The following is an 18,467-nucleotide window of genomic DNA, read 5'->3' as shown; positions in this document are numbered from 1 at the left end:
AGGCACAGAGACCATACAGTCATCATCCAAACTGGACTGCTTTTGATAAGGAAAAGGGTTTTATTATTAACAGCACTAGGGCAAGTAGGACCCTGGCTCAGGGAAACAGGGACATCTGGTTGCCCTCATGATAGGGCACTTGGATGAAGACCTCCTCACAGCACTTACCCCACGCAATGAGATTGTTTCTGTGAGGTCTGCCCACTTGCTCCCCCGGAAAAGTCCATTCCTCTGAAGGCAGAGACCACTGCCTTTTTCTTTTGCTCACTGACTGGTTCCCTCCCTCAGCTTGAGAGTCCATGTGGAAACAGTCTTTGAGTTTAAGTGCAGAACTTCCTGGTTGTTTGTGTGGTTTCAGGGGGCTGCTACAACCCCAGAACACTCTGCAGGGTCCCAAGTCAGGCTCATGAGCTCATATGACTTGAGGAATTGCTTTATCTCCCATTGTTGGGAGCATGAGTATCTGTGTATGGCTCTCTTGGGGCAAAGCAGAATATACTTCCCAGATAAAAAGATAAGGGTTTTAGAGGGGGATTTTCCACCTAGAAACAGTTTTCAGTGGGGAGTGGAGAGGGGGGTGGGCAGGACTTCTGAGAAGATAGCTGGCATATTGGGATGGAGCTGTCTCAGGGAGAGGGAGGACAGATGTGGGTCTGTAGATGTGGTCAAATCTGGGTGGAGGGGACAGCCATCTGTTTTTGGTAACTGGGCTCAACTCCAGGGTGGCATCTTATGTGGGTGAGATGGCATGGATTCCAGTGAGACTGCACATGGGCCACCACCCCGACACCTTTTCCCACACAGCAGGGAGGACTCTGGGTGCCCCAGAGACCAGGGCTTCTGACCCACTTCTCAGGCCAAAGCTCCCTGGCAATGGTGGCCATGCAGCTGGTCCCACAGCCCAGAGTTTCACTGCTGCCCACACTCGGGAGAGGAGTGATGTGAAAGCAGGCCTCACACTCTGCTGGGGTGTGGTTTCCTTGGCCTACCCACCACACCTCTGCTATTAGACTCACTGTGCTACAAGTAAGAGGCCCATTTTCTTCACCCGTGCTCAGCATCTGCAACGGCTGACAAGAGGCCACATCTCTTTTGCCATGTGGCAGCCAGATGGGTGAGGACCTCCAGTCTGCTCAAACCCATGTTTTTCCCAGGGTGCCTCCACCACTTGTCAGCCTCTGTCTGCAAGGCAGGTTTATGGGGACCCTGTGGCTTAGCCATCCTGTTTACTTACTTAACAGACACCTGCTGGCAGTCAGGTGGGACTGGGGTTGTTCTTTGTTTAGGGTCTCTGGGTAGCTATTTCCAATCACATTCAGCTGAGACTATCATCACTCTAGGCTTCTCCACTCTCTACAAGCTAAGGCAGAAAGATGACCCATTCAGACAGCCAGACTTTTAAGAAACTTCTAGGAGGAGGAGTAGGAGGAAGAGGAGGTAGGGACAAGGAGCTTCTGAGGTCTGACAGAGACACATGTAAAGGGATCAAGTTGTGAACAGGAGGGCCTTCCAATCTAGCTGGAGGAATAGGACTAGATGGTGTGAGCCTTCAGGAGTGAGCCTTCCCTCTGTGCCACATTCCAACTGTGGCATAGGGAAAAACAACCAACCAACCAACCAACCAACCAAACAAACAAACAAACAAACAAAAGCCCCTGGCATTGGCCCCTGAGCAGCAAAGCTACATTGCTGTGGTTAGCAGAGAGGCTGCAACAAGCCAGGGAAGCACAAAGCCATTTGGCCTTGTGAGGTCTCAGTACCAGCTTGCATTTTGCTAATATAGAAACCAAGGTTCTGAAAGGTTTGGACATATGTCCAAAGTCACAAAGCTAGCCCAGGGCAACCTGGCTCTAAAAAAGAAGAGAAGATGATAATTCTTGCCCAAGACCCAACTGCTGTCATGAAATGCCCTGAGCTATAGCTGGCAGAGGATAGAAGGTAGGCATGAGGCAAGAAAGGGGGTTCTCACCACTCTGCCACACTCTAGTCCCTGCACCCACAGACTAATCAGACCCTGAGGCTAGCAGGAGTCAGAGGCTGGGCCTCAAGGCCATAGGAGATATGCCCCAGACTCCTTTTTTTTTTTTTTCCAGACTCCTTAAGAGCCTGCTTTCCCCAAATCTGTGAATGCTAAAGCAGAGCATGGGTGGCAGGTCAAAAAGTACTGTTAGAGGAGGTTGATCTTGTGGGAGGAGGGAATCTGCAGAGCTGCCTGGCAGGCAAGTAGGAGCAGGTCAGAAACGAGCTGGGCTGGACTCCAGCTATCACCAGTTTCCATCCTGCCCCCAGATACCACGTCTGAGAAGTCAAACAACTCAGCCCCCGGAAGCTGCCTCCTTTAGGACAGCCAACAATCCTCTTCTGAGATGGGGTTTCCCAGTCCCAGCTTGCTGGGACCCTGGCACTGCCACAAACAAAGGGGATTGTTGCTGCTCGTGTTAAGAAAAGAATCCAAAGGCGTGAGGCCCCAGGCCTGGCAATTCCCACCTTTCCCCACTTCCCTGAAAGAATTATGGCCCAACAATGGGGAAGGAAGTCGTAGGCTCCTGGTGGCCCCTGGGGGTACCTGTCTGTCATCTGTTGGGCCAGGATCTTGTACTCTGTCTCCATCCTCTGTTAACTTCCACTTCCTTTGTTTGCCCCCAACCCCTGGCTCACTCCTTCTCAGCTATGAACAGACATCTACCCTCTCTGTAGGCCACCCAGAGCCCAAGAAGGCAAGTCTGTCAGGAAAGAGGTGCTCTAGGTACTGACCTAGAGACCTGCACCCAGGGTTTGTCTGCTTTCTCCTGGGAGGTGGAGGGACATGACTCCGACAATGTGATTTCACTGTATAATCATCACCACATCACCAGGCCTCCCTACCTGAGCTCAGCTCTGCCTCTTTCCAGATGAGATCTGGGGTGCTCCTCTTACCTTTTCAAGATCAGACCTAGGTCTGCTCATCTGTAAATGGATACAGTAACAGCTTCCTGCAAGAGCTATTCCCCCCCCCCCTTTTCCTTTGATGGGGGTGAGAGACAGAGAGCAAGATGCACCTGCAACACTGTTTATGAAGCTTCCCTTCCTGCAGGAAGGGATTGGAGGCTTAACCCAGGGTCTCTGTGTACGGAAACACATACACTCAACTGGTTGCACCACTGTCCAGTCCCCCTCTAAAAACTACTGTGAGGACTGGTTAGAGGCCTGTGGTTGTCCTGTAATTTACAGACTGTAAAATTTTGGCACCACAGTAGTAGAATACAGAACTGAAAGTGTGAGGTCCTGAGTTTAAATCTTGGCATCACACACACCAAAGTAATACTCTGCCCCCCCCCCCCCCTTTTAACCAGAGCACTGCTCAGCTCTGCTTTATGGTGGTATAGGGGACTAAACCTGGGACTTCAAAGCCTCAAGTTTTAGAGTCTCTTTGCATAACCATTATGCTATCTCCCTCTCCCTCTACCCCCCCTTTTAAATAAAAGGATATTTACTTTCAAATGTTAACATTTTTTATTATCTTTATTTTTTATTGGATAGAGATAGCCAGAAATCAAGAGGGAAGGGGGTGATAGAGAGGGAGAGAGACAAGACACCTGCAGCATTGCCTCTCCGCTCATAAGGCTTTCCCCTGCAGGTAGGGACCGAGGGCTTGAACCTGCCGGGTCCTTGAACATTGTTAATGTGCACTCAACCAGGTGTGCCACCACACAGCCCCATTCTTATTAATACAGAAATCTTTTATGTTTAAACTATTATAGTTTGTACAAACCTAACTCAAATAAATAAATAAATAAAAATAAGTAAAAAAAATAAATCATATCACTTCCAGGCTCAATGCTTGGCACTGGCAGCTCATATGTGCAGGCACCAAAGTCAAATCAGTGGATAAGCACCCAGCTAGGACAAGGTACACTGTTCACTTCACAGTGTCAGACACTTGTTCTTTTTGAGCCAATGGGGGGAATTTAGTTTTTAAATTTCTTTGAAATCCTTGTATGCAGGCTGGGATAAATTTAAAGTTTGTACACAGCTCTGTCCAGAAAGTAGCCCTTACCTAGTTAGTCCTTTGTAACATCTTCTCTGTCACTTGCCTGCGTCCCTAGCTCTCTGTGGATTAATAAAGCATCAGACACAACTTACTTTAGCTCTTCAGTAACAATTTATTTTTCCAGAGCACTACTCTGCTCTGGCTTATGGTAGTGGTGGGGACTGAACTTGGAACCTTTGGTGCCTCGGGCATGAAAGTCTTTTTGCATAACTATTATGCTGTCTCCCCAACCCTCTTCAATTGTACTGACAATAGCAGCTACCGTGTTAAGCTCTTAAGTGTGTCATCTCATTGGGCGCCTACAGAAGCCTTTGGAAGTAGATCAAGTCATCTTCTACTTAAGGCTGGGGGAACTGAGGCCTGAGAAATTAAACTCCAAATACTTGCTCCAAAATACCCAGCAAGTAAATGATAAGAGTCAAAGTTTCACATTACTGTCTTTCTGATTCTGGAGGGTCCGGTGTTAAGAGTCTGCAGTCTGTTTAATAAGCTGAGTAAAATATTTAAGTGCCTACTAAGTTCCAGGAACTGCTCTGTGTACTGGGGACATAGCAGGAACAAGGTCAGTCCTTGGTGCTGGCAGTCTAGCAGGGTGAGGATAGGAGCTGACAAGCAAGAAAATAAATCTGTAAGCAGGGAGTTTCCAACAGAGGAAGGTGCAGTGGGGAAAACAAAAAGATGGTTTGAGGACAGGGAATGGGGGCCAGGGGACAGTCCCCATGTGCTCCACAGACCTTCAGAGGTTGCTGACTGTACCGGGCTGAGGGGTGCATGGAAACAAGTACTTAATTCACTCAGTAGCTATTCTTATTTCATTTACTTCCATTTTGGGTAAGCAGATGGAAATCTAGTGCACAAAAAGAGGGAGAGGAGAAGAGAGAAAAGAGCTTAACATTGCAAATCTTCTTGAAATGGTATTTAAGGGAACCACAAGTCAGTAGCATACAGCTACCAATGCCATCATCTCTATTATTTGATAAGAAAACACTTTCTCGCAAGCTGAGCAAAAGATTAACGAGCCCACTTCTTTATGCTGAGTGCCACAGCCTCTCTGTGGGTGCTCCTTATTTATGTAAAGTGCTCATCTAGAGGGAAACATCCCCCCTTCTGCATCTGGAATGGAACAATGAATGCTTGTGGTGTCTCACTTGTATCGGGGACACACTCCTCCAGAACTTGGGGAGCCTACAGGAGGAAGCAGATCTTCCCTTTACATTAGGGGAAACTGAGGCCCACAGAGATGACAGTTAGATCCAGAGCAAGGGCAGTGGGGGTAGGGCTGTCCCTGCCTCCTCTTCTGCCTGTCCTTTAAAGTCCAGTTAAGATCCCAGCCATCTCCCACCTGTTCAGCTTTTTCAAAGGTCCTTTTGAATTTGATGATGATGGAGGTGATAGCTGACACTTGCTGTGAGCCAAGCACAGTTGTTCTGTGTGCTTGAACTCCATCTACTCTCAGTGCTTTGTACATATTAACTCACTTAGTGCTCCCAATGCCCCATGAGGTCAGCTCTGCTATTCCCCTACTATGAAGAGGAGACTAAGGCATGGTAGCCAAATGCTGTCTTACTCAACCTTTTACACTGTCCAGTGCTTTGCATTCAGTTTTTTTTTAATTAAAAATTTTTTTTGTAATTTTATTTATTTATTTATTTATTTTCCCTTTTGTTGCCCTTGTTGTCTTTTTTATTGTCGTTGTAGTTATTATTGTTGTTGTTACTCATGTTGTTGTTGTTAGATAGGACAGAGAGAAATGGAGAGAGGAGGGGAAGACAGAGAGGGGGGAGACAAAGATAGACACCTGCAGACCTGCTTCACTGCCTGTGAAGCGACTCCCAGGTGGGGAGCCAGGGGCTCCAACCAGGATCCTTACGCAGGTCCTTGTGCTCTGCGTCACGTGCGCTAAACCTGCTTTGCTACCACCCAAATCCTGCATTCAGTCCTTTTTTTTTTTTTAAATTAATTTATTTTCCCTTGTTGCCCTTGTTGTTTTTTAACTGTTGTTGTAGCTATTGTTGTTATTGATGTCGTCGTGTTAGATAGGACAGACAGAAATGGAGAGAGGAGAGGAAGACAGAGGGGGGGAGAGACAGATAGATACTTACAGACCTGTTTCACCACCTGTGGAGCGACTCCCCTGCAGGTAGGGATCCAGCCGCTCGAACTAGGATCCTTACGCCAGTCCTTGGTGTTTCCTGCCATGTGCGCTTAATCCGCTGCGCTACCGCCCAACTCGCTGCACTCAGGGTTTCTTTTTTTTTTCTTTCTACCTTGTTTTTGCATCCCTTTTTGGCTGGACACTCGATCACATAAAGCCGTTCTTTCTAGTTCCCTTATATCCCTTTCCCAGTGACCAGCAGAAGCACAAGGAGAAATACAAGTTAATAAGTGAACAAGTAAAGCATTTACAATGAGTGCTATCTGCTTTTTTATAGGTGATCTGTAATATGTGCTATAATTAGTAGTAGCATCTGCAAGTAGTTGCATTAACTAGCAGTAGTAAGGTTAGTAATTGTATTAGTAGTAGTGCTAACACAGATACCACTTGATAACTACATTTCAAGTGATGTCATATGTACCCTAGGAGGTAGCACAGAGGGCAAAGTGCCTGACTTGCAGGCAGGAGCTTCTGGGTGCTAGGGATCAAACCCAGAAGCTCCTGCCTGCAAGTCAGGCACTTTACCCTCTGTGCCACCTCCTAGGGTACATATGGTGTTCTCTCTCTCATATATATGAATAAGTAATCCTCAAAAGATAAGGAACTGTTACACTACATCAATGAGGACAGTTTACCCTGGATGTCAATAATGCATCAAAACACGGGTCCAGGGACTGTGTAGGAACAGCTGGGAAAAGGGTGAATGGAAATCAACCAACCAGGCAGAGTCTTCCAGGCTCCCAGATAAGCACTCTTTGCACTCGTGAGAGGTTAGGGTCCCTCTCACCTCACTCTGCACTATGCCTCCCTGTTCTCTTGTGTGGCTCTTTCTGTCCCAATGTCCCTTCTTGCCTCATGGTTCCTGCACATGCTGCTTTGCTCCCTCCATTAATGGTCAGCCTCTGCTGTATCCTGGAGTCAGTTCTGTGAACTCATTTGGCTCCACATCTGACAGGTGCTCAGAAGGGTTGAGCTGTCTTAGGACCCTGCTTAGAGACTAATCCACCAGCTGGAGGTTATAACACCAGAAACTGATACATTTGGTCTCAAATGCCCTTCTTTGAATAGTAGTTCTCTCTTTAAACAGACTAGGAAGTCACAGTTTCAAGGCTCCAGGCCATATCAGCCTGGTGAGGCCCCCACACTTCTTGTGGACCTGAACATGACAAGCCCCAGGTCTCCCTCCATGCAGCGGTGCTGTGCAGACTGGGAAGGGGCTCAAGGGGCCAGAGCCCGAGACAAGCAAATGGATTGGTGCATGGGCAAGTGACAGTCCCAGTATTTTCAGGTATCTCACAAGGGTCGGGTTTTTCTGTCACTGTTGCTGCCACCACTGTGGCAGATATACTTGGAAGCCTGGAGGCAGTGGCACACTGGGTTAATTGCACATAGTACAAAGTGCAAGGACCCACATAAGGATCCCTGGTTCAAGCCCCCAGCTCCCCACCTGCAGAGGGGGTCACTTTTAGCAGGCAGAGAATCTGTTCCCTATCCATCCACCTAAGCCCCTATACCTCAGCTCCTCTCTACATCTGTGTTCTCCCCTGGGCTCTGCCTGATCATATTTTCTTCCAGCAGTGTTCTAGCCAGCTGGCACACCCCTGCTGTCCCTGCACATCTGCACAGCCTTTCTCCAATCTCCCCACACTCCTCACTCCCAGAGGACCATGACCCAGGAGGTATCTTGTGCCTAGGATCTGTTCTCATGAACCCAACCCACTGTCTTCAGGCACAGCTAGCTACATTTAGGCAGAGGGCTGTTCACTGGATTCCATACCTGGCAGGGCAGGGAGGTTGGGGTGGGGGGTTGCCCTGCCTTCCTAGATCACAAGCTGACAGCAAGTTCTTTTGCTTTTTGGGTTTGGTCCCCAGTGATAACATGCCCTGCATATGAGACCTTTCATTTTGCTTGTTCCTGTGCTGCAAAGCTTCCACCAAGGCGGCCCCTGAGGGCACAGGAAAATTCTGGTGAGAGCTGCTCTAGCAGTGTGGGAGGCTTCCTGGGAGAGGAGAGGCAGATGGAGCTGGGTGGTCCTGGAGGACGTGGCCTCTAAGGCCAGGACCCACCCCAGCTTGTCTCAGGAACCACAGGACCACATCTCAGTAGCAGTTGGGACAGCTGTAGTTTGGCACTGGGGCAAGGGCTCAAGGCCAGAGAGACCTGGAGTCCTTGCCCAGCCACCCCAGTCTCCGGTTCAGTTTTGTTAGATGAAGACAAGATGGGATCTGGGAGGTGACTAAGCAATAGAGCCCATGCCTTGGGTGCATGAGGTTCTTGGTTCCACAACAAATCAAGAAAGACAATACAAATAAAATATCATAATTAGCAAAACAGCTTATAAAAATAAAATGAAGATAATGCTAGTACCCACTGTGCTAATTTTTTCGGAGACACAATGAAACAAAAGCAGGTAGAGGGGCTGGAGAGGTCCCGCCCTGGGTAGGATGTGGACCTTGTAAACATGCAGTCCAGGGTTGAGCACTGGCAGCACACGGGCATTCTCAGGGCACTGGAGGATGCTCTGGTGCTCAGATGTCTCTGTTCTCTCTCTCTAAATGAAAAAGTTTTTCCAGGAGTGGTGAAATTTCTTATGGGTGAGGTATTATCTCAGCAGGAAAGAAAGAAAGAAAGAAAGAAAGAAAGAAAGAAAGAAAGAAAGAAAGAAAGAAAGAAAGAAAGAAAGAGGGGGTAGATAGCATAGTGGTTATGCAAAGAGACTCTCATGTCTGAGGCTCCGAAGTCCCAGGTTCAATCCCCTGCACCACAATAAGCCAGAGCTCTGCAGTGCTCTGGTGTTCCTCTCTGTGTCTTTCTCTCTGTGTGTCTCTCTCAAAAATAAAATAAATAAAATATTTTTAAAAAAAGAAAGAAAGAGAGGAAGGAAGAGAGGAAGGAAGGATATGTAGTAGACCAGCAATACAGTTCACCTGGGCAGTTAGCCTGCTTTTTGCTATGTGTACAATCCAGCTCCAAAACCATTGCCCAATCATGTTAGAGGAAGCTTGGTGTCTTTCCCTTTGTCTGTTTCTCTTTTTCTTTTTTTTTTTTTTTAATATTTATTTTATTTATTTATTTCCTTTTGTTGCCCTTGTTGTTTTATTGTTGTAGTTATTGTTGTTGTTGTCGTTGTTGGATAGGACAGAGAGAAATGGAGAGAGGAGGGGAAGACAGAGAGGAGGAGAGAAAGATAGACACCTGCAGATCTGCTTCACCACCTGTGAAGCGACTCCCCTGCAGGTGGGGAGCCGGGGGCTTGAACCAGGATCCTTATGCCGGTCCTTGTGCTTTGCGCCACCTGTGCTTAACCCGCTGCGCTACAGGCCGACTCCCCTGTTCCTCTTTTTCTATCTGAAAAGGTTGGCCAGATTGGTGAAGCACAGTGATGGCAAAGAAGATAAAAAGCAGGTTAAAATGCTTTTTTTTAAATTTTATTTTTTAAATATCTTTATTGGGGAATTAATGTTTTACATCTGACAGTAAATACAATAGTTTGTACATGCATAGCATTCCCCAGTTTCCCACATAACAATACAGCCCCCACTAGGTCCTCTGTCATCCTTTTTGGACCTGTCTTCTTCCCCCCCCACCACCACTTTTTTTTTCAATTATATTTATTTATTTATCTATTTATTTTTTGGATAGAAACAGCCAGAAATTGAGAGGAAGAGGAAGATAGAGAGGGAGAGAAAATCAGAGAGACACCTGCAGCTCTGCTTCACCACTTGTGAACATTTCCCCCTGCAGGTGGGGACTGGGGGCTTGAATCCGGGTTCTTGCTCATTGTAGCATATGCGCTCAACCAGGTGTGCCACCGCCTGCCCCAAAATGCTCTTTAAAAGGAAGAACTCAGAGCTGGTAAAATAGCCCACTTGGGTGGTATACTTCTTTTTCATGTCCGCCACCTATGTTTGAGCCTAGCCCCCATTGCATTGGAGGAAGATTTGGTGATGTGTCTTTCACTTTTTTTCTGACTCTCTGTATCTGAAAAAAATCATCAGGGAGCAGTAAATCCCCAGTGATGACAAAAAAAAAAAAAAAAAAAAAAAGCTTATGGAATCTAGCGATCTGATTTACATGACTTTTCAAAAAAAACAGAACTACAGTGGTTATCTTTGGGAGGTTGGAGGGGATATAACACTGGTGAGGGTGTGGTGTAATCTTATACTCTTGTAATAAACTATTAATAACAAAATATTTTCTAAAAAAAGCCTAGCCTAGGGAAAAAGAATGCTATGGGGTTGGGTGATGGTGCACCGGGTTAAGCACACATTACAGTGTACAAGGACCCAGGTTCAAGCCCCTGGTTTCCACCTGTAGAGGGAAAGCTTCACAAGTGGTGATGAGCAGTGCTACAGATGTCTCTCTGTCTCCCTCCCTCATCACCTCCCATTTCCCCTCAATTCCTGGCTGTCTCTATCCAATAAATAAATAAATAAAGATAATAAGGAAATTTTAAAAATTCTTTTAAGTCATACATGTAAAGATAGACAGCTGCACCAGTAGATAAAAGACAGAGTTGGAGAAATTGAAAAACAAAATCAGAAGAGAAAATACAAGTAGACCTAAACTGGAATTGGTGTATTGCACCAAAGTAAAAGATTCTGGGGTGGATGGGGGGGGGGGCAGAATACAGGTCCAAAAGGATGACAGAGGACCTAGTGGGGGCTGTACGTTTTATATGGAAAACTGAGAAATGTTTTATACGTTTTATATGGAAAACTGAGAAATGTTATGCATGTACAAACTATTGTATCTATTGTTGAATGTAAAAGATCAATTCCCCAATAAAGAAATTAAAATTAAAAAAAATTAAATTAAAAAAAAGGCAAGAGTTGGGAGTCGGGTGGTAGCGCAGTGGGTTAAGTGCATGTGGCACGAAGCACAAGGACGGGCGTAAGGATCCCAGTTTGAGCTCCCAGCTCTCTACCTTCAGGGGAATCGCTTCACAGGTGGTGAAGCAGGTCTGCAGGTGTCTATCTTTCTCTCCCCCTCTCTGTCTTCCCCTCCTCTCTGTCCTATCTAACAACGACAACATCAATAGCAACAACGATAATAACTAAAACAACAATAAAAAACAAGGGCAACAAAAGGGAAAATAAATAAATATAAAAAATTAAAACAAACAAACAAACAAAAAACCAAGACAGAGTTGACTACTTCCATGTGAGCTATCTCACTTGGTCCTCACGACAGGTTCAGAGCCCCATTCATCAGCTGATGAGATGTGATCCTGTGTGGGTGACAGGATCTGAGTGCAGGTCTCTGATCCAATGTTCTCTCCTTTGATGCTCATTGTCACAGTGGATAGATGTTCCTTTGTGTCCCTTGCAAAACTGTCCTACTGGTGGGTCACCCTGAGCTCCTGCTATTTCTATAACTATCTCTCCCACTGTCTCCCCTCTCAAAACCTGCATGGGCAGCACTCAGGAGAAGAACCCCTAGAAGAGACCCAACTGGGAGGTACATGCTAAATAAGCACATGGCTTAGCACAGAATGCCCAATGAGCTTCCCAGAGGGCGGTGCATGTGTGGTCTTTACCAGTCTGAAGGTGATCACACACAACTCCCAACTAGAGGGGATTTCTTCAGAGCAGAGATCTGTGAGCTCAGGTCTGAGTGGCATTATTGATGATGAAACCCATATCCCCAAACTGAGTTCCTAACTCCTCATGTGGAAGAAGTCTTTTACTCTCAGAGAGGCCCAGGAACCCCTTACCCAAAAAGTCCTCAAACTGAGTAACATCTGAAACCAGAGACTCTGGAAGGGTCCAGTCTCCTAGTACTCCTGAGATGGGAAGGAGAGAGGAATTCAGGGAGTGAATGGGGTGGGAGTGGGGAGAGAGACACAGAGAAGGACAGGCCCAAACCCAGAAGAGCAAGGTTCTGTCACCCCAGAGGTTGAGCAATCCTCAGCTACTTGTGCACGTGGGTGAAGGTCTTCCCCAGAGTTCTGGGGAGGGTCAGAGTGGTCGTGTCCAGTCTCTAGTGGCATCTGTGCTCAGTGGCCCTGGAAGGGCCAACCAAGTATCTGCCTCACCACGGTGAGCACTGGTATAGCAGAAACCAGTAGGGAAGTTTGCCGGCCTGCCTTTTTCTCCTTTTAAAATCCAAATCTGAAAGTTTGGTTCTTTCTTTCTCTTTCTTTCTTTCTTTCTTTCTTTCTTTCTTTCTTTCTTTCTCTCTTTCTTTTCTAACAGTGGTTCCACCACTTTCCCATGTATTTAATATGATTTGAAATGATTCATGGAAAAATGCCTTGCCCCCTAGTGCTCTGTGCCACAGACAGTGTGGTTTTTTAAACACGAGCTATCTAAACACAAACACATGTGCACGTTACTGTTCATGCTCCACTATTACAATCACATGCAGATAAGCTTCTCAGGTTATGAAAGGAACCCTGGTGTTGTGCTTTAGAGGGTTGGGGGCTGGGCACTCTCCCAGGAGGAGAGCTGGGGGTAGGCACAAAGATTCTGGGCACAGTGCCTGAGGAGGAGCACTACCTTGGTCTGCCCGTGGCCAACTGCCAGTCATAGCCAGAAGGCTGAGCAGCCCTAAAAAGTCTCCTGCCTCCCTTGGACCTTCCCAAACAGTCAAAAACTCCACGTTCCCTACTGGCCTCAGGTGCTTTCCTCCTTTCTTCTTCCCAGCCAACTCTGGCAACCATAACAACTTCACCACAAAGTGCCAATAGCAGGGCCCTAGAGCCTGCACTCTGGACGTACTTTCTTGATGGATGCTTCCTCCTGCGAACCTGGGCCTCCACGTACTGCTTCAGCCCTGCATTCACTATCCCTCTCCCAGAGAATATGACAATGAGAATCTCAGAATAATACCATGCCTCATGTCTCCTAATGACAGATGGCACGGCACAGTGTTTATGAGCAGAGCCATTGTGGCCTGGCAAGGTGCCAAGTCTCTCTGGGCCTCCACTGACTTCTCTGTGAAATGGGACTGTAAGCAGCACCCATTTCCCCAAATTGTGCCCATTCAGTGAGTGGCCATGTGTGAAGGGGGTCAGGCAGTGCCTGGCACACAGTCAACACCGGGTAAATGTGGCCACGGTGCAAGGACGTGTGGAATCTTGCACCCAGGTCTCCAGGGCTGTGAGTGTCAGTGCTGCTGTTAGTGCTCTGTCTGTGGGTCACCACATTCCCAGCTCCCAGTCCATACCATGAGTTTCCAAATTTTCCAATGTTTCCATGGCAGCTGCTTTCAGTGAATGTGGTGCAGGGATCTGCCTTCATACCTTTCTTTCCAGTCAGCAGAGATGCAGTGGGACAGTGGGCTTGGTTGTGGAACAGGTATGGTGCTCACAGGGCTGACTGATGCCATCCCAAGACAATGGGCAGTAGGAGCAAAGAGCTGGGAAGGCCACTTTCTAGATCAAAGTCTCAGACCCTCTTCCTCTGCCTTGGGGCATGGAGCGCCATGGAGCTCCCATAGAGCCCTTTCCCTTGCTTCTTTGTGGTAAAATGATGGTAGAAGCAGAGCTTCCTAAAGATCAATCTTATATGCTCCCTGGGCTGCCACAGATGGGTACTTGGTGGCCTCCAGATAAAACCTATGCCAGTATACATGGTGTTTGGGGCAACATAAAACATTTTAATTCATAAAATATTAAGTAGAATACACATTTTCACCAGGGTTTCTCACATTTTAAAGGTGTATTCTCCAAATAAAACCAATCAGAAAATACAGCCCATCTTCAGGCTGTGTGTCCTGTACCCCTGTTCTTGGTAGCCTTGCCCCAGGCTGGGGAAGGTCTAGAGTTCTACACATAAAGCACTAGGTTGGGAATCTGTAGGCCTGAGCCCTGGCACTATTCAAGCGTTAACTTGATGGAAATCATATAGTCTGCCGGTCATGTTCTTCTGATCTTTATGAGGAGTAGATGTGGCTAAACACAACTGAGACCCCTAGTGGTGGTATCACCGTCAAAGAAGATGACAGAGACCCTTGATGAAGGCCAAGTAACAACCCAGACACTGTCCTCGGTGCTTTTTCTCAGAGCAGCAAGCTCACTTGGTTCTCACTATTACCATTTCAAGTTGGTGTGAGTCCCTCATTTTATAAAAGAGGTAGCTGGGTTCCAGAGACCCTAGGTGGTGAGTGCTGGGGCCAGGACAGAGGCCAAACCCCACTTTGCAAGCCTTAATGATCATACCCCCCACACACACACACTCCCATAATCATCTCAGAGAAAAGGCATCAATCTGCTCTACAGGGTCAGGCCTGCACCTGAATTTCCAGTTGCCCCTCATGAATGTGCAGGACCTGGACTCTCCTCCCACTTCAGGAACCCGTCAGGATGCTTTTGGTGGCCTGTCCCACTAGGTGCACAGCCCAGGGAAGCCCCCTACCGTTCGTTGTTCAGAGCCATTCTTGGTGGGTCCAGATTGGGGTTCTCCATGGACTCCATCTGTGGACACCGCAGGAAGTAGTAGAGCGTGTGGAGGGCATCAGGGGACCAGGTGATGGGCTGTGGTGGCTGGCGGGTCTGACGGGCGGGGCTGGAGCCGGGACACAGTGGGTGGCGGCCTTGCATGTGGTGCATGGCTCGTGAGACCAGGTCACCTGGTGTGGAGGGCAGAGGGAAGGCGTGAGAAGACAGCCTGAGTTCACGGCCCACATCATACTAGCTACTCCCAGTCAAAGAGAAACAGCCCACTCTGCCTGGGTGCATAATTACTGTTTACCCGGGGACCGTGGGCGGAGGTGGAAACTGTCACCCAGACACACACAGCAAATTAGTTTCCCTTTCACTTCCAGTCTTGCCATAACTGTGGAATTAAACACTTGGCAGGGTCCAGTGCTTTCAGAACTTATGCTAATGCGGTTTCTTTTTCAACATCCCCACTCTCTCTCTGCCACCCCAGGCCTCTCCCCAGATCTCTGCCCAGGGAGTCTCTCTAGGCCTCTTCTCCCAGCCTCTAATAACCAGGCTGTGCGGTGCCTCTCCCATGAGGGCTTGGGCAGAGGTCCAGGAGCTTCAGCGGAGAAGGCACCCCTGTCACACCACCTTCATCGACTGAGTGCTGATCAGCTGGTTCCCTGCAAAGAGGATTTGGCTAGGGAGGGGGCTCAGTAGTAGAGGGTATGGTGTATCCTGCATGTGTGAGAACCTGGGTTCCAGCCCTTGCAGCTCATATGACAAGAGAGTGCTTTGGCCTCTTTCTCATTACATTTTTTTTCTTCCTTTAATTTTTTTTAATTATCTTTATTTTATTTACTGGATAGAGACAGCCAGAAATTGAGAGGGAAGGGGGTGATAGAGAGGGAGAGACAGAGAGACACCTGCAACACTGCTTCACCATTTGCAAAGCATTCCATCTGCAGGTGGGTACCAGGGGCTTGAACACGGGTCCTTGCGCATTATATCATGTGCACTCAACCAGGTGTGCCACTACCTGGCCCTGACATTTTTTTCTCCCTTTAAATTAGGATTTAATTGGCTGGGTGGTAGCACTTGTAGTTGAGTACACATGTTATAGTGCACAAGGACCTGGGTTCAAGCCCTCAGCCCCCACTTGCAGGGGGAAAGCTTCATGAGTGGTAAAGCAGAACTGCAGGTATCTCTGTCTCTCTTCCTCTCTATCTCCCCCCTTCCTCTCAATTTGTGGCTGTCTCTATTGAATAAATATAATAAGACACACACACACACACACATATATATATTAAATAGGATTTAATTGATTCTTTACAATGTGAGGGGCTGAGAGTCACCCCCATTTTACAGATGAAGAAACTGAGGCTTAGTCAGTGCACATTTACTGGTCCCATATAATTCTCTGGTGACAGAGAAGCCACGGCACAGAGGCCGAGTTAACTAGCCAAGGTTGTGTGGCAAGTACAGGGTAGTGTCTAGATCAGCATTTGGACCTCTTTGAAAGCAAGGTCCATGAGCTGACCTGTAACCCAGGCAGTGACCTGGCCTTCTGAAGTCTGTGGGTTCCCTCAGGTCCCCACATCCTGTGCAGAGTATCTGCCCAAGTCTTTTCAATATTCCAGCAGCCATAACAGGAAACAGCCCATCACTGTGTGAGGCCACAATGCTGAGAAAGGATGGTGGAGCAGCCCCAGGCACCTACATGCCCTCCATCCTGGGGGAAAAGTGGCGCCTGTCATTCTCCTCAGGCCCGTGGGGGTGGGGTGGGGGGTCACCTGTGTGGTGCTGCCCCCCATCTTGGGCAGTTCCTTATAGACAGTGCCTTCTAGAGAAAGTCTCTGGTCATGACGGGGGTGGGAGAAATGAGCAGGCCTTAATTTGTCTGGCGAAGCCCCATTTAATGGCATGTCCAAGTCATTTGTTTATCCTGTTTCCCTGCCATGCTGTATAGCTTGTCTGAATCCCATGCTCTCTCCCCGGTTTCAGCATGTACCTCAGAGACCTACTACATAGTAAGTGCTCAGAAAACAAATAGATCATGGAGATCTAGTTGTCAGTTATTTATTTTTTTGTTTGGCTTTTGGTGCTGGGGATTAAATCCATGACCTTGTACATGTGAAATGTGTTCTACCACTAAACTCTATCCTAGCCTCTCCCTCTCCTCTTTTTTTTAATTTTCCAGAGCTGGTGTTTTGTGCATGCATTATTTTACCAATCCAGGTTGCTCTTTGAGTGGGATAAAGAGACAAAGAGAGGAAGAGAGATACCATAGCACTGGGGCTCTGTGCATGGAAGTCAGAGATAGTGAGCTATCTCTCTGGCCTTCATCTAATTTTAAAACACAACTTCTATTGGGGCTTGTTGAGTTTCCGGGTCCTGCTACGATAGCCACAGTGATGACATTTGGCCACTTCCCTGTGCTCTCCCTTCTGGGGCCTCAGCCTTTAGTCAGGCCCTGCCCCCATTTGCCAGGTCTGAGCCCTGTAATCTCAGCCCTGCCCTTGGGCTCCTGGGTGGTAGAAACTGGCATCGACAGCCCCCAGGCCGGCCCGCCTCCCAGCAGCTAGTTGTACAGCTCCCTTGAAACCTGGTTTGTTTCTCCAAGTCTAAATGTCATAACTTTTGGCAGGACGACAGGACCACAAGGAAGGGAAGTCCAAGAGTCTGCGATAGCATCAAAGAGAAATCTTGTTGAAATATCATTTCAAAGGCTCAACAAGGTAAGAAGTCATTACCATTAATTATGTTTATGATTATTTTATTGTGATTGGTGTAGAACCCTTTGGCAGCACATTTCCAGCCTGAATGTGGGCCTTAAGAAAATGAAATGGAAGCATCTTCCTAAACTTTCTTAAAGGAAAACCAGGAAAAGAGACCTCCCAAAGATTTGGGCTGTGCTCCAAATCCAGTTTCTGTCTCTGTCTCTCTTTCTCTTGAGATGACAGCACTGAAGCTTCCTTCAATGCAGTGGGGGCCTGGCTCGATCCTGGGCCATGCACAACAGCAAAGTAGGGCACTAAGAGAGCTATTTCACTGGTCTATGCCCAGACTCTTTTAAAGATGAAAAGGACAGAGGTCTGCAGATAAACTGACCAGATGTCCAAAAATTTACTGCTCTACAACTCCTATTTATGGCTGGGGGGGGGGGGGGACCCTCTTTGGAAAATCTCCTAAGGTGACTTTCCCTCCTTCCACCTTATATTTTCTAGGCTTCTTGACAAATCTGCATTTTAGCTTTATAACCACACAGTAAGGGAGGCAGCTTCATTTTGCATATGAGGAAGGTTAAGTGAGTTATCCCACTTGTACAACTAGTAGGTGAATCAGTCAGGATCTAAACTTGGCCTCTATGTCACAAATACATGCCCCTGACCACTGTGTATTGCTATTTAAAGTGTGAGTGAACTGGGACAATTCTACAAACTTACTGCTTCACAGCAAGTTCATTTCAAACATGAGGGTATATTTTCACTGGGCTATACCTCCCCCCCCTTGTGTGAGGTCCTGGGTGGTGGTATCTCACTTCCTCTCTTCATCTGAAATAAAAAAAAGAAAAAAGAAAAAGAAAAAAATTGGTTTGGGAGCTATGGTATCAAGCATTCTTAAGGGCCTAGAATTTATTTAAAAAGGAAAAAGTGGGGGTAAGTAGTATAATGGTTACACAAAGACACTCTCATGCCTGAGACTCTGGAGTTCCAGGTTCAATCCCCTGCACCACCACAAGCCAGAAAGATAGTATAAAACTATGAAAAAGGCTTCCAAACCTGAAGCTATGAGGTCCTAGGTTCAATTGCTGGAACACCACAAGCCAGAACTGAGCAGTGCTTTGGTTAAAATCATAAGTAAAATAAAATAAAAAATTGAGATTGAATTTTTAAAAGTTCCCATACAACTT

The 18,467-nt window shown here is 47.2% G+C and overlaps 1 protein-coding gene across 1 annotated transcript in view; it reads right to left on the bottom strand.

The window, feature by feature from the left end:
- ABTB2 (ankyrin repeat and BTB domain containing 2) overlaps positions 1–18,467 on the bottom strand; it is a 195,882-nt gene that overhangs the window by 24,880 nt on the left and 152,535 nt on the right. The window contains exon 3 of the mRNA XM_007521811.3: positions 14,547–14,760. Within this exon, the coding sequence (XP_007521873.1) occupies positions 14,547–14,760 (214 nt within the window). The remainder of the gene's footprint in view (positions 1–14,546; positions 14,761–18,467) is intronic.

The sequence above is a fragment of the Erinaceus europaeus genome, chromosome 17 (genome assembly GCF_950295315.1).
Source record: "Erinaceus europaeus chromosome 17, mEriEur2.1, whole genome shotgun sequence".
NCBI lineage: Eukaryota > Metazoa > Chordata > Mammalia > Eulipotyphla > Erinaceidae > Erinaceus > Erinaceus europaeus.
Note: the sequence above shows the minus strand (reverse complement) of the source record. Positions and strands in the feature narration are given on the sequence as shown.